General features: G+C 38.9%; 1 protein-coding gene across 1 annotated transcript; it reads right to left on the reverse strand.

Moving 5' to 3' along the window:
* Nucleotides 1-12,276: 12,276 nt before the first annotated feature.
* Nucleotides 12,277-14,094, reverse strand: LOC146884826 (uncharacterized). The gene is made up of 2 exons (XM_085676045.1): nucleotides 12,700-14,094; nucleotides 12,277-12,606 (listed from the first exon to the last, which is right to left on the reverse strand). The coding sequence occupies exons 1-2, from the start codon at nucleotides 14,092-14,094 to the stop codon at nucleotides 12,277-12,279; spliced, it is 1,725 nt and encodes a 574-aa protein (XP_085532171.1).

Genomic DNA, 14,094 nt, shown 5'->3' on the forward strand with positions numbered 1-14,094 from the left:
GCGTACCTCACGCTATGAGGGAAATACTCAGACAAGAACCTCTTCTTGAAGGCTCTCCAGGTGATATCCTCGTGCTTCTCTTCGATCACCAGTTTCATACTGGCCCACCAGTGCTCAGCCTCTCCGGTGAGCATGTAAACAGTGAAAGCAAGCCTGCTCTCATCCGGGCACCTCTTGGCGTCGAAGATGCGCTCCATATCTTTCATCCACTGGTCCGCCTGGTCGGGACTCTTCTTGCCATCAAACTTGGCAGGTTGGTGCTTCAAAAAGTCTTCCATACTCCATTCTGGGGGTGTAGGTCGGGGATGAGGACCAAACATCTGAGCACCAGCAGCATTCTCTCCTAACTGACGGAGAGCATCCACATGCTGCCTCTGTGCATCCTCAGCAGCCTGCCTAGCAACCTCCATCTGCTGCATCATGAAGTGCTGCTGCTCAAGAGAGGCTTCCTGGCGCTGCATCGCCGCCTCATGCTGTTGCATCATAGCATTGCTCTGTTGCGTCAAGGCTGCAGCCATAGCCTCGATCGCCCTAGCTAGGTCTTGCCCATCGCCCTGAGTCGGTTGAGGAGGAGCTACACGAGGGGGTGCCATATCACTGGACACACAGAAAGCACCATCAGAATTGGATTAGACTGGAACTCATCTAAACATGACAGAAGAGACACAACGAAAGCTAAGCAAACACATAGCCCACAGACACTTAGGAACGAAGGCTCTGATACCATAAAAGTGTGACGTCCCATTTTTAATAGATTACGCTACTAAATGAAATATCACATAGATATAATAACGAGAAGCACTTAGATGAATATAAAACGTACAGGAGATAACTATTACAGTCATCCGGAAATACTTAACAGGAATCTTAGGCATATCACATGGTCCTAAGAAAGAGAAGGTTTAAAGAAGTGCAACAGTTTTGCAAAAGGGTTGCCATTAAGACAACTACTACAAAAGGCCTCCTGGCCCTGAAACTATTCCTAAGACCTCTAAACAGGAAGTCTAGGCCGCACCGCTGCTTCTCCCAGATCCATCTCGAACCTCCCTCTCATCTGCTCCCACCAGAAGGTGATCATCGCAAGAGAGAAAACATAGCAAAAAGCAAACACAAACATGCAAGGGTAAGCTAGTGTAATACAATACTTATCATGGTATAAAGGAATAAATGCATAGGCATTCCCAGGCATACAACACAGAGGCACAATATTCATGGTATGACAATCAAACAAGACACTATGACTCAATTATCCGGATACATATATTAAGATCGGATTCACTGGATGCCTGCACTCGTGGTGGCCTCTACTGCTCTGCAGAGCCATTGCCAATGGGTTTCACCCTACCACTCACGAGGTTAGCCTTTAAGCGTCTAAGGCCATTATCCTGCCAAAGACTAGGGCCTCCCGCTACTCTCACCACTTGGGTCAGATTTCTCTACCTGAGACTCACTGACCCTTTAGAGTTTCGGGATGCGATCCTTACTTGAATCCATATCCTAATATATACACTACACGCCACCATGAAGTCTCCCCATGGGACTCATGGAATTACGCCTATCTCATCATCATAATCATGTTTCTCATACAATTCCCAACTCTTTTTGGTCATTCATCCAATTGTCATGTTAAAACATCACGAAGCCACAAACTCATGATCAATCTCATACCAAGCATGCCAATTTCGTTCATAAGAATTCCAAAACACCCAAGTATAACCACGTACATCATTTTAGGAGGAAAAAGTCTAACCCATAATTACGACAAATCACCCAAACAGTTAAGAAAACATATCACACATTCGCAAACTCGCTCAGGCGAGACGCTGGTCTTACTGACGCAGCGCATTCTCGCTCAGGCGAGATGGGCAACGTGGGGTTTCCACGATTTCTCGCTCAAGCGAGATGAGCAACGTGGGGTTTCCACGATTTCTCGCTCAAGCGAGATGAGCAGCGTGGGGTTTTTCACGATTTCTCGCTCAGGCGAGACCTCCTCGCCTGAGCGAGACATGGCGTCGCTCAGAACGCGGGCTGGTCGCCTAAGCGAGTTCTCGTGGCAGTGAGTGCTCTGATACTCTCGCCTAGGCGAGACGAGCTCGCTTGGGCAAAAATAGCAGAGTTCACCACTGCCCACCCACTTGCAATGGCGGAAACTGCCCAGATCTACTCCCAAACACACATGCAAGACAGGAAAACGACACTGAGCAACATACAGAACATAGCCAACCATTTATTTTCACGATTCAACACCATACAAGCACCCACAACATGGAACAGAACATAAGCATGCCACGATAACTTTTAAACTTAAACACATAGCTCCCCTTACCTTGTTAAACGCTAGCAGAAGAGGGTAGCAACTCAAGAAAGGTGGTGGAGCACAGGAGCAGGGTACGAAGCTGAAAACAGATCCACACAGAGTTGAGAAAGGGGGGTGCTAGGGAGAACCCAAATCAAGACAACTAGCCTTCGGACTGGAGAAAGAGAAGGACAAGGTCAGAGCTCGACTTACCTAGAAGAAGAGGGAGTTTTGCTAACGTGAAGACGTAGGGAGGGTGTGCCCTAGCAGAGCACCTTGCTTGAGATTTATGAGAAAAAGGGGAACTGCTTCTGTAAGAGAGACCAGAGCAAATGAGAAAGTGAGGGTGGCTGGTAGGGTAGGTGCCCTTCTGAAGGGCTGCCCCTTGGGCCTACGGAGGGGCCAGGCCCATCACAAGTAACTGAAAAAAAGAAAGGCTTACAAATTGTACGTTAAATTTGATTAAATTTAGAATAAATTTGGAAAAGATTAATCATAAAGTTAAATTTTATTAAGTTAAATTTTCTTACCAAGTACTTGAGTCGAGTCTTTGGATATGTTAGGATATTTTATATATGAGAGTGTGTATACTCCATATTTTTATAAGGCTCAATGGGTATTGTTGGGTCATATTATTGGTCGGATAAGTGCATTAACTATAATTTAATTAATTTTATATTAATACTGGGTGAGATTTAAAGTATATACTCTTAAGAAAATATTATCACACTGATTTTTCTTTTTAATTGAATTAGAAAGTACTCTATGAGCTTCTTTTATGACATTTTCAATGGCATTCTACCATAAGTGTGTACATAATTAATCAATATAGTATTTTTCATGAGTTGATAACCAGTGTAAAAGATACTACGTTTTTTACATCGATTTTATCCATCTTAATGCTACTACGATCATGTAAATATGATGTTTAGAATAATCAATTTAAGAAGTATCATTTCCACCGATGATCACTAACCCATAAACTAAAAATAGCATTTTGCAAAATTAAAAACTAGAATATAGAAAAACTTTAATTGAAAGGCAAAAAGAAATAACTTATCAAATTGGAAGTCTATATTTAAGTTCTTAATAAAATTTAAAAATTCTGTCATTTAATTTTATCTTGGTAAAAAATATTGAATAGACCTTCATTTAGCTTGTCATCAACATAACCATCATCATAGTCTTACATATAAACATATCGTAAAATAAAAAATCAAATAAAAAGAAAAAAAAATAGTTCTCCGATTTAAAGAAATAAAAACATATTTAAGTCTTAAAAAATATATAAATTTATGAAAAAAAAATGATAAAAATAGAAATAAAAAATGTCTATCAAAATGCTAGGCCGAAAAGTTAGTTTTTAGTTAAAAATAATAAAGAAAAAATGTTACAAAATATTTTCTCTTTACATTATTTCAACTTGTTCAATTATTGTGTTATGTTCAATTATTTCAACTTGACTTTATTCCCCATTTAAACTATGGAGGATAACCAATAGGGTGTCTTTATCATTGATTCGTATACACTCTTGTCTGTTTTTGGAAAGGAAAGACCAAAAAGGCAAAGAGAGAGGCCTGACCTATGCGTTTATTTCTAAAAAAAAAATAATCAAATATTTGGACAGAGGTAATGCGAAAAAAATAGCAATATAATCAATTATATATGCAAATAATATCTTCTTTTTTTCATTATATTAAACATAACTATATAATCAATTATATAGTAAGTATTATAATTTAAAAAATTGTGAATAAACAAAATAATAATTATAATAATACACAGATAATAAAAATTAAATTAAATACAGATATAATAAAAATATTTATTTTCTTATCTAAAATATTTCATTTATATTTCCTCTTACATTTTTCTTTGCTTCTCTTTTGCTTTTCATTTCTTTATATCATTTAATTCTAGGTACCTCTAATTCATTGTTAGTAAGTTATCCATTAATTATTTTATTTAACTGTTTATATCAAATATTACAAAAATAAACTAATAACTAATGAAAATAGTAACCAAAGTTTTCATTTAACATCTCATTTAACAATATAAAATACTATATAAAACATTAAATATTCTAATAAAACAAAAACAAATAGTTATGATTGTATAAAATATTAACATAATTATCCAAAAGAAAAAACTATAGAAATATGATATTTAATGATCTTTGTGCAGATGGTGTTTTGTTAAATAAAAATAAGAAATGACGAAAGCCCACATACTTAAATATATATTTAGTTATTATTTTTATTGTGTTTGTTTAATTTATATTCATTTTTGTTTTACGTTAAATTAGATCCTATTTTTTATTAAATTTTAGTTAATTTAGTTCTTTCTTTATTAACGATATTTAAATAATTAACATTTTTTAACAATATTTTTTTAATTTTTTTTAATTTTAAAAAAACTATCCATGTATCAAGTCACACTTGTGTCACGTGTCAATGTCAATGCCACATGCTAGTTTGTGATTATATTATTTTGTTAAATTTAATCCCAATATTCACTATTTTTGTTCAATTAAATCCCTATATTCGTTATTTTTATCAATTTAGTCACAGTTTTTGTTAAAATTGAACAATTTTTTTCCTTTCCAATTGAGACCAAATTTATTTTTTTATAAATATTATATATTTATTTTTAAAATTGATATTATTATTAATTATTTTTGAAATTCAATTATAAATTATTATATTTAATTGTAAATTGAATATATTTCATAGATTCAATTGTTAAATAGAATATAATTATTTAAAATATTATTAGAATATAATTATTAAATTTTTTTAAAATGTATATATTAACATTTGACATTTAAATCTAAAATATTTAATATTTTTATTACATTTTAGATATTAAAATCTAAAATATTTTATATTTAAATATTAATTTTATAAATATTAGTTTACTTTTCTAAAATATTTCTAATATTTGCAATATTTTTAAATATCAATTTTAAAAGTATCAATATTTAAGAATATAAATGTTATAAGAAAATATTTAATAATTATATTCTAATAATATTTTAAATAATTGTATTTTATTTAACAATTAAATCTAAGAATTATATTCAATTTATAATTAAATTTAGGCTTAATTCATCTTTTGGTCCTCTAATTATGATGTGGGGTTCATTTTGGTCCCCTAATTTTTTTGAGGTTCAATTTAGTCCTTTCAGTTTTTTGAAGAGGTTCAATTTAGTCCTCGACGTTAACGTTACAAAAATTAACGGCAAACTGTTTTAATGTGATAGTGTGGCATGTGTGCATTAGGTGGCAATGTATTGAGATTGGGTGATGTGGACTTGAGTTAAAAAAATTAACTTTGTTTTGAAAGGGGGTAAATCTGTTAGGGTTAGGGTTCTTTGAAAATAGGAAATTGAAGATCAAATTTGAGGATTAGGTGGAGAAGCATAATCAATCCAGAAAAAACCAAACGAAGAAGAAGGATTCGAAGACGAAGTATTCGCTGTCGTCTTGGTTGTGGATTCGAAGATGAAGTGTTCGCTGCCCATAGTTGCAATATGGTGCTCCACCGTGAGAGGAAAAGCCACCACCATGATTGGATGAGTTTGGATTTTGCATTCCCCGCAATTACACAACCAAGAAGAAGAAGAGTGCCCCTTCGACATCATTCACAATCAACGTACACCAAATGTCGAAGAACTCCCGCACAAAGAAGATGAATTGTGAAATTAGGATTGACCAATTCTCCCTCCATATACTTCGTTGCCACCTCATCACAGTACATTGATGCCCAGATATTAAAAAACTTACCACGTTTCTATTCCAAAGTGACACAACTACACTATTCTGCCGTTTAACCAAAGATAACGGGAGGGACCAAATTAAACTGTTTTAAAAAACTGGAGAACTAAATTGAATCTTACAAAAATTAGGGAACCAAAATGAATCATACATCATAATTAGAGGACCAAAAGATGAATTAAGCCTTAAATTTAATAATTTATAAATGAATTTCAAAAATAATTAATAAAATATCAATTTTAGAAAAAATATTAGTATAATTTTTTATAAAAGATATTAAATTTGATGTTAATTTGAAAGGGACAAAATTGATTCATTTTAACCAAAATTAGGACGAAAATGAACAAAAATAGTAAATATAGGGACTAAATTGAACAAAAATAATGAATATCGAGACTAAATTAAACAAAAAAAATTACACAATCACAAACTGACTTATGGTATTGACTTTGACACGTGGCATAATTGTGACTTGACATGTGGACAATTTTGTTTTTAAAACTAAAAAAAAAAAAAAAAACATGAGCTAAACGTGACATGTACTGTTCAAAAATGTTAACTATTTAAACACCATTAGTAAAAAAGATCAAATTGACCAAAATTTGATGAAAAAGAATATCTAATTAAATGCAAAATGAAAGTGAAGACCAAATTAAATAAAAACAACGAAAATAGAGACCAAATGTTTATTTAAACCAATATGTTAAGAAAAAATTGTTAAATAATTTGAGTTGTCAAAATGGGCCGTCCGGCCCGGCCCAACCTGGCCCACCACGGGTTGGTCACTTAGTGGGTCAACCCAACTCGACTCACTTATTAGCGAACTGAAAAAATTTGAACCCGGCTCGGCCCACCACAGGTTGGTGGGTTAAACGGGTTGACTCACTATTCCACTTAATTAAAAAAATATTTGTTTTTCTTAAGTGAGAAATTATATTTCGGATTAAAATTTAAATAAACTTGAATACAATCTCAATATAATCCAAAATGATGTTAAACTCCAATACAAACCAAAATAAATAAATAAAAATACAAATTACTATCTAAGATCAAAACATTCCTGTGACTTACCCAATCTTTTATTGAATGCAATACTTTTTTCAGCAAACTAATTATACTTTTTTTCAATAATTATACTTTTATTAGTTGAAGCTAGGTTTCCATTTGCCAACCCACCAATGTGTTTGGTTAAAGAAACAACCCAACATTGCAAAGTCCAACATAATATGTGTCACCATGCGGGTTGGTGGGCTAACCGGACCCACCACGAGTTCAACTCGGGTGAGCCGAGTTCTTGGTGGGCCGAGTAAAAATTGACTCGTACTGAAATTTGTAAAAAAATTTTAACCCAACCCGACCCGAACCCATGGTGGGCCAGGTTGGCCCACGGGTTCTGACCCACTTTGACAGCTCTATAAATAATCTAGAGTTCAACTAATTTTTGTATAACATATATTTGTGTTTTTAAACTTGCAAGAAAGAACTTACCGTCTTTCATTAGATCTAACACATTAGAACATCTAAACAATTTAATACTTTTTTTGGGATTAAGGTTATTTTTTAATTGTCAATTAATATTAAAACAAACCAAAATGTTAAATTATCTACTAACATATAATTTGATTGATGTTGGTTGTAACATCCCATTTAATAGACTTTTCAGCTATTAAACAAAACATCATATTATGATAGAACAAAGCAGATCGACAGAAAGGCATACAAAAGTTTAATACAATCATCCCAAAAATAATCTGTTTTCAAACCTTGTACTATTATCAGAAGCAGGCTTAAGGAAAAGTACGACTTATACATTCCAAAATGCTCTATTCTAAAAACACGAGTCCATAAACAAAGGAAACTAGGAGTCACTGATCAGGTCCGGTCCGAGGGAGAAGTACCATCACCTGGATTCTTCTCTGCTCACACCAAGTCGTAGGTGGTCATCGCAAAAGAAGATATTCAAGGAAAAACATGCCAAGCAAGAAGGGTAAGCTAACAACTCACATAAAAAGTGGTGAAGTCACATAAAATATATATATATATATATATATATATATATATATATATATATATAAAATAAACAAACAATTTTACACACATTATAATTTAAACCAAGTCGCTACTACAAGACACACAAGTACCCGACTCTAACTCAATATCCGGATTATGTAAGCAAATTGGATCTCTTGGTAGCTTGCACCTGTGAAGGTTCCTAAACTCTGCAGAGTTTAGGCTCAAGGGGTTATCACCCAACCACTCCCAAGTTAAGTCCCTTTCGCGTCTATGACTGATTGGGTCCATAGACTAGGACCTCCTGCTACTCCTCATGACGTAACCCATCACGCTCTACATGAGTCTTAATGGATTATTGGAGCGTCAAGATGCCAACCAAAAACGAGTCCTTAATTGCTTACACACACTAAGTACCTTTTCCTAGGAATTCCCATGAAATCCTAGTTCATCTCATCCCTTCACAATTCTCATTTCACCAACTTTCATCATACAATTATATGCATACACTACAAATCATCAACATCCAACATAGTGTAAGCAAACAATATCTATTTTCCATCCATACAACTATCATTCATTTAAAACAGGGAAGAAAACATAACCCTGCAGTGAAATTCGCCTAAGCTAGCGAATCTCGCCTAGGCCAAGAAGTAGTCTCGCTTAGGCGGGCTACTCTCGCTTGGGCGAGACCCCTTACAGTGGGCAACTCGAACACCTGAGCGAGTTCTCGCTCAGGCCAGGCTGGTTCGCTTAGACGAGGAGGTATCTCGCTCAGAAGACCCCAGCTCGCCTAGGTGAGATCTCGCGCAACAATCAGAGGCAATTCCCTGATATTTTCGCTTAGGCGAGAGTCACTCGCCTAGGCGAAATCATCAGGTTTTCCACATTGTTCTACACATGCAATGTTACGAAATTCATACCACAATCCAATTACACATCATAAGCAGTTCAAGCATGAAATTAAGCTAAGAATCATCCCCTCCAAACATACAAAGCCCCTAATTACTTGAAAGTTTAGATGATAGTTAGCTTCCCTTACCTCTTTTGTTAATATTTGAGCTTGGTGAAGTTGAAAGGGGCACCAAGGAAGCAGAGGTCTCAAATTAACCTAAAGATTCATCACCAAGACATAGAGAAGAGGGAATCTTATAATTATCTCCGAATTCAGAGATGAGCAGATGAACTCTAGCGGAAATTGAACCAAAACTGAAAAATTGGAACCTACCGAGGAGGGAGGGAGCTGAGGGAGGAAGCACCAGAGGGTCCAGCTGAGTCTGATCCTCCAGAATCTGGTCACAAAGATACAGGGAACTGGTGAGGGAATTAAGTAACTGGTAGAAACATGAGGGAAGAACTTGAGAGTAGAGAGGGAGAGTGGAAGTTGTGTTTTCTGATGGTTTTTAGAGAGTGAGAAAAGGTAGTTTTAATTTAAGGGGTTTCACATTCTCCCCAACATCAAAAATTTTCGTCCCGAAAATTTAAGACTTACTTGCAAACATGTGGGGGTATGACCTTCTCACATCCTCTTCTAATTCCCAAGTGGAATCGCCCGTCCGTTTCTCCCATATGACTTGGACTAAGCTGATAACCCTTCCTTTTAGTTGTCTTGTCAGAAAATCACCAAGACCAACTGGATGAACCTCTACTGAAAGATCTCCTTTAATCTGTAAATCTTCTGCTTCCAGCACATGAGAGGGGTCAGGCACGTACTTCCTGAGTTGTGAGACGTGGAACACAGGGTGAAGGTTAGCCAACTGAGGAGGTAGAGCGACCTCATAAGCCACTGGTCCAATCTTCCTCGAGATCTGGTATGGACCAATGAACTTAGGAGATAGTTTTCTCGAGCGGATGGCCCTCCCTACGCCAGTAGTCGGGGTAATTCTCAAGAAAACATGATCTCCAACTGCAAACTCCAGAGGTCTCCTCCTCTGATCAGCATAGGATTTTTGTCTGCTCTGAGAGGCCTTCATTCTTTCTTGTATTAGTTTAACCTTCTCGGTAGTCTGCCTTAACAACTCTGGACCCACTACTACCGATTCCCCATCTTGGTACCAGCACAAGGGGGTTTTGCACTTCCTGCCATAGAGGGCCTCATAAGGTGTCATGCTAATACTTGCATGGAAGCTATTATTATAGGTGAATTCAACCAAAGGTAGGACGTCGTCCCAGGCGCCCAGATGATCTAGAATGCAAGTCCGCAAGAGGTCCTCAAGAGACTGGATTGTCCTCTCGGACTGACCATCTGTCTGGGGGTGATATGCTGAGCTCATAGCCAATCTGCTGCCTAAGGCACTCTGCAAGGTCTGCCAGAAGCGGGAGGTGAACCGTGGGTCTCGATCCGAGACTATGCTGGATGGTACTCCATGTAATCTCATTATCTCGCTGATGTACAGTTGGGCCAGCTTTGTCATGGACATCCTCAGATTTATAGCTAGAAAGTGGGTGCTCTTAGTCAGACGGTCCACTATAACCCAGATGGCATCGTGATTCTTCACAGTCCGAGGCAAGTGGGTAACAAAATCCATGGAAATGCTATCCCACTTCCACTCTGGTATTTCCAGTTGTTGCAACATTCCCCCAGGCCTCTGGTGCTCTGCTTTGGCCTTCTGACAGGTCAAGCAGGATGACACAAAATGAGCAACATCTTGCTTCATGCCCGCCCACCAAAAAGACTCCTTCAAATCATGATACATTTTGGTCATGCCTGGGTGCATACTAAAGCGGCTTTTATGGCTTTCTTCAAGAATCATACCCTTCACCTCTAAGTCTTCAAGTATGCAGACTCTGCCTCTAAACCTCAACACCCCGTCAACTCCTACTGTGAAGTCCTTGGCCTTTTCGGTGCCAAGTAGTCCCACGGTCTTCTGTAGCTTAGGGTCAGATAGTTGCCTCTCCTTTATCAGAACAAGGAAATCGTTAGACACAGTTAGATGATTGCATCTAATGACTCCCTCCCCTAGAACTATCTGTATCTGCATATCCCTGAACTGTTCCACTAAGCCCATCTCCTTAACCATCATATGAGCTGCATGAACCGTTTTTCTGCTCAAAGCATCAGCCACCACATTTGCTTTCCCCGGGTGGTATAATAGCTCAAATTCAAAGTCTTTAAGAAACCCCATCCATCGTCTCTGCCTCATGTTTAACTCTTTCTGGTCAAACAGGTATCTCAGGCTCTTGTGGTCGCTGAAAACCTGGAACTGTGCGCCATACAGATAATGTCTCCAGATTTTCAAGGCAAAAACTACCGCTGCCAACTCCAAATCATGCGTGGGATAGTTCTTCTCATGGTTCTTTAGCTGTCTCGAGGCATAGGCAACCACCCTCCTGCTTTGCATCAAAACACATCCTAACCCCTGATGGGAAGCATCGCAAAACACCTCAAATGGTTTACTAGCATCTGGAATCACTAACACATGTGCACTAGTCAACTTTTTCTTCAATTCTAGGAAGCTCTCCTCAAAACGGTCAGTCTAAGCGAAAGGCTGATCCTTCCTAGTCAGCTGTGTCAAAGGTGCTACCATTTTTGGAGAATCCCTCAATGAATCTCCTGTAGTAGCCTGCTAGCCCCACAAAGCTTCTTATTTCTGTCACTGACTTAGGACGCTCCCACTTCAATACCGCTTTCACCTTGGATGGATCTACAGATATGCCCTGAGCTGATATCATATGCCCCAAGAATTAGACTGTAGACATCCAAAACTCACACTTTGACAGTTTTGCATACAACCACTTTTCTCTCAAGATGCTCAAAACTGTTCTCAAGTGTTCCGTATGTTCCTCATAACTCCGAGAGTATATCAAGATGTCGTCAATAAAAACCACCACGAACTTGTCTAAGAATGGTCTGAAGATTCTGTTCATATAGTCCATGAACATGGCAGGGACATTAGTCACTCTGAAAGGCATTACTACGTACTCGTAATGCCCGTACCTGGACCTGAAAGCGGTTTTCTGAATATCATCTGGCTTGACCCGAATTTGATGGTATCCCGATCTTAGATCGATCTTAGAAAACACCGTGGCTCTGTGTAATTGATCCATCAAGTCGTCTATTCTCGGCAGAGGGTACTTATTCTTGATGGTTAACTTATTTAGCTGCCTGTAGTCCACACAGAGTCTAGAACTGTCGTCTTTCTTCTTAACTAGCAACACTGGCGCTCCCCAAGGTGACACACTCGGTCTAATAAACTATTTCTCAAGCAGCCCTTCAATTTGCTTCTTCAATTCCTCAAGCTCAGCAGGAGCCATCCTGTATGGTGCCATTGATACTGGCCCTGCTCCTGGCACAAGATCAATAGAGAACTCTATTTCTCTAGGAGGGGGTAAACCAGGCACATCTTTAGGGAACACGTCTGGGAAGTCCCTCACTACAAGTGTCTCAACACTCCCACTTCCCTCCTCAACGGATAAGTGAGTCAGAATTAAGAAACATTGAGATCCTTCCTTGATTGCCTGGTCCACCTGCTGTGAGGATATCAACTGATCTTCATCTTCCAAGCTAGGAAACACCACCTTCTTCTCGTTGCAATCAATAAGAATGTGATTAGTAGACAACTAATCCATCCTTAAGATTACATCTAGCCCTTCCAAGGGTAAACAAATAAGGTTTACTCTGTATTTGCGCCCCTCAACCTCTATCAAACACTTCGCGCACAAGGTCGAGGTCCTGACTACCCCAGAAGCAGGCGTGGATACTACCAGGTCAAACTTGAGCTCCCTCACCGGAAGACCCAACTCAAGCACTTTAGACTCCGACACGAAGGAGTGTGTAGCTCCCGAATCATACAGAACGCATAAACTCCTACCAGCAATCATACATGATCCAATGATGAGGTTACCTGATCTGACCGCCTCTGTACCCGTCATAGTATATACCCCACCGGCTGCCTGAGGTCTCATACCTCCCCTGGACTGCTGCGACTGAGGCTGTGGTGAAGGTCTCGGCAATGCATTCCTGCTGGCAGGACAATCCCTGATGAAATGACCCTCCTGGCCACACTCGTGACACGTCCTCCTGCTAGAGATCTGAGGGCAAGCATTCTTCATATGGGGTCCTCCACAAAGAAAATATCGTGCCCTATGAGGCTGAAACTGTTGAGGCTGGTGAGTAGGTCTCCTAGGCCCCTGAGGCTGAGGCTTGGAGTATGGCTTCCCCCTGTCCTCATGTCTGCTCATGGACACTGATGATCCTCCCACGTTCTGTTGGGGTCGCTGCTGTGTTTCAACCTCAGCCTTAAGCTTTTCCATCACTCGTGCCTTCTCCACCAAGGCCGGGAATTCTTTAATCGAGAGTGGGGACACCATGAGCTTGAGATCTCCTCTCAACCCATTTTCAAACTTTCTGCACTGCCAGTCTTCAGCCATCTTCAAGGTATGAAATCTGCCTAGATGTTTAAACTTCTCAGCATATTCAGATACCGACATGTCCCCTTGCATCAGTTGTAGGAACTCAACCTCCTTGGCATACCTCACACTATCGGGGAAGTATTCAGCATAGAATTTTTTCTTAATCAGCTCCCAAGAGATGGGGTCCTGGTTATCCTCCAACATCATCTTCATGCTAGACCACCAATGAACGGCCTCCCCAGCAAGAAGGTACTCAGTATACGCCAATCTGTTTTCTGCAGGACACCGCTTGGCATCATAAATTTGTTCCATGTCCCGCATCCACTGGTCGGCTCCATCCGGGCTAGTCTTGCCATCAAAGCAGGATGGATGATGCTGTAAGAAATCCTCTAAACTCCATTCCTGCATGCGGGGTGGCGGAGCTTGAGATGAACCGATTGTCGAACGGTTTTCCCCCAACTGGTGTAAGGCCTCTAAGTGTCTCTGTTGAGTTGCCTCTGCTGCTAGCCTAGCAGACTCCATTTGTTGCAAGGCTAGATTCTGCTGATTCATCATATTGGCCTTTTGTTGCTGCATGGCTGCAATCATTGCCTCAATCGCTCCCACCAAGTAAGGATTATCTGGATTTGGAATAGGAGGAGGAGGAGGTCTAGGTGCCAT

Source organism: Vigna unguiculata, chromosome 7 (genome assembly GCF_037176805.1).
Source record: "Vigna unguiculata cultivar grain cowpea cultivar isolate G323 ecotype 2 chromosome 7, ASM3717680v1, whole genome shotgun sequence".
Classification (NCBI taxonomy): domain Eukaryota; kingdom Viridiplantae; phylum Streptophyta; class Magnoliopsida; order Fabales; family Fabaceae; genus Vigna; species Vigna unguiculata.

What these genes read in the sequence shown, in the direction of transcription:
- LOC146884826 (XM_085676045.1), bottom strand. Translation starts at nt 14,094, where the DNA reads ATGGCACCTAGACCTCCTCCTCCTCCTATTCCAAATCCAGATAATCCT. An exon ending in TTGAGGGGCGCAAATACAGA is followed by an intron (nt 12,607 to 12,699) that starts GTAAACCTTATT and finishes GATTGCAACGAG; the next exon opens with AAGAAGGTGGTGTTTCCTAG.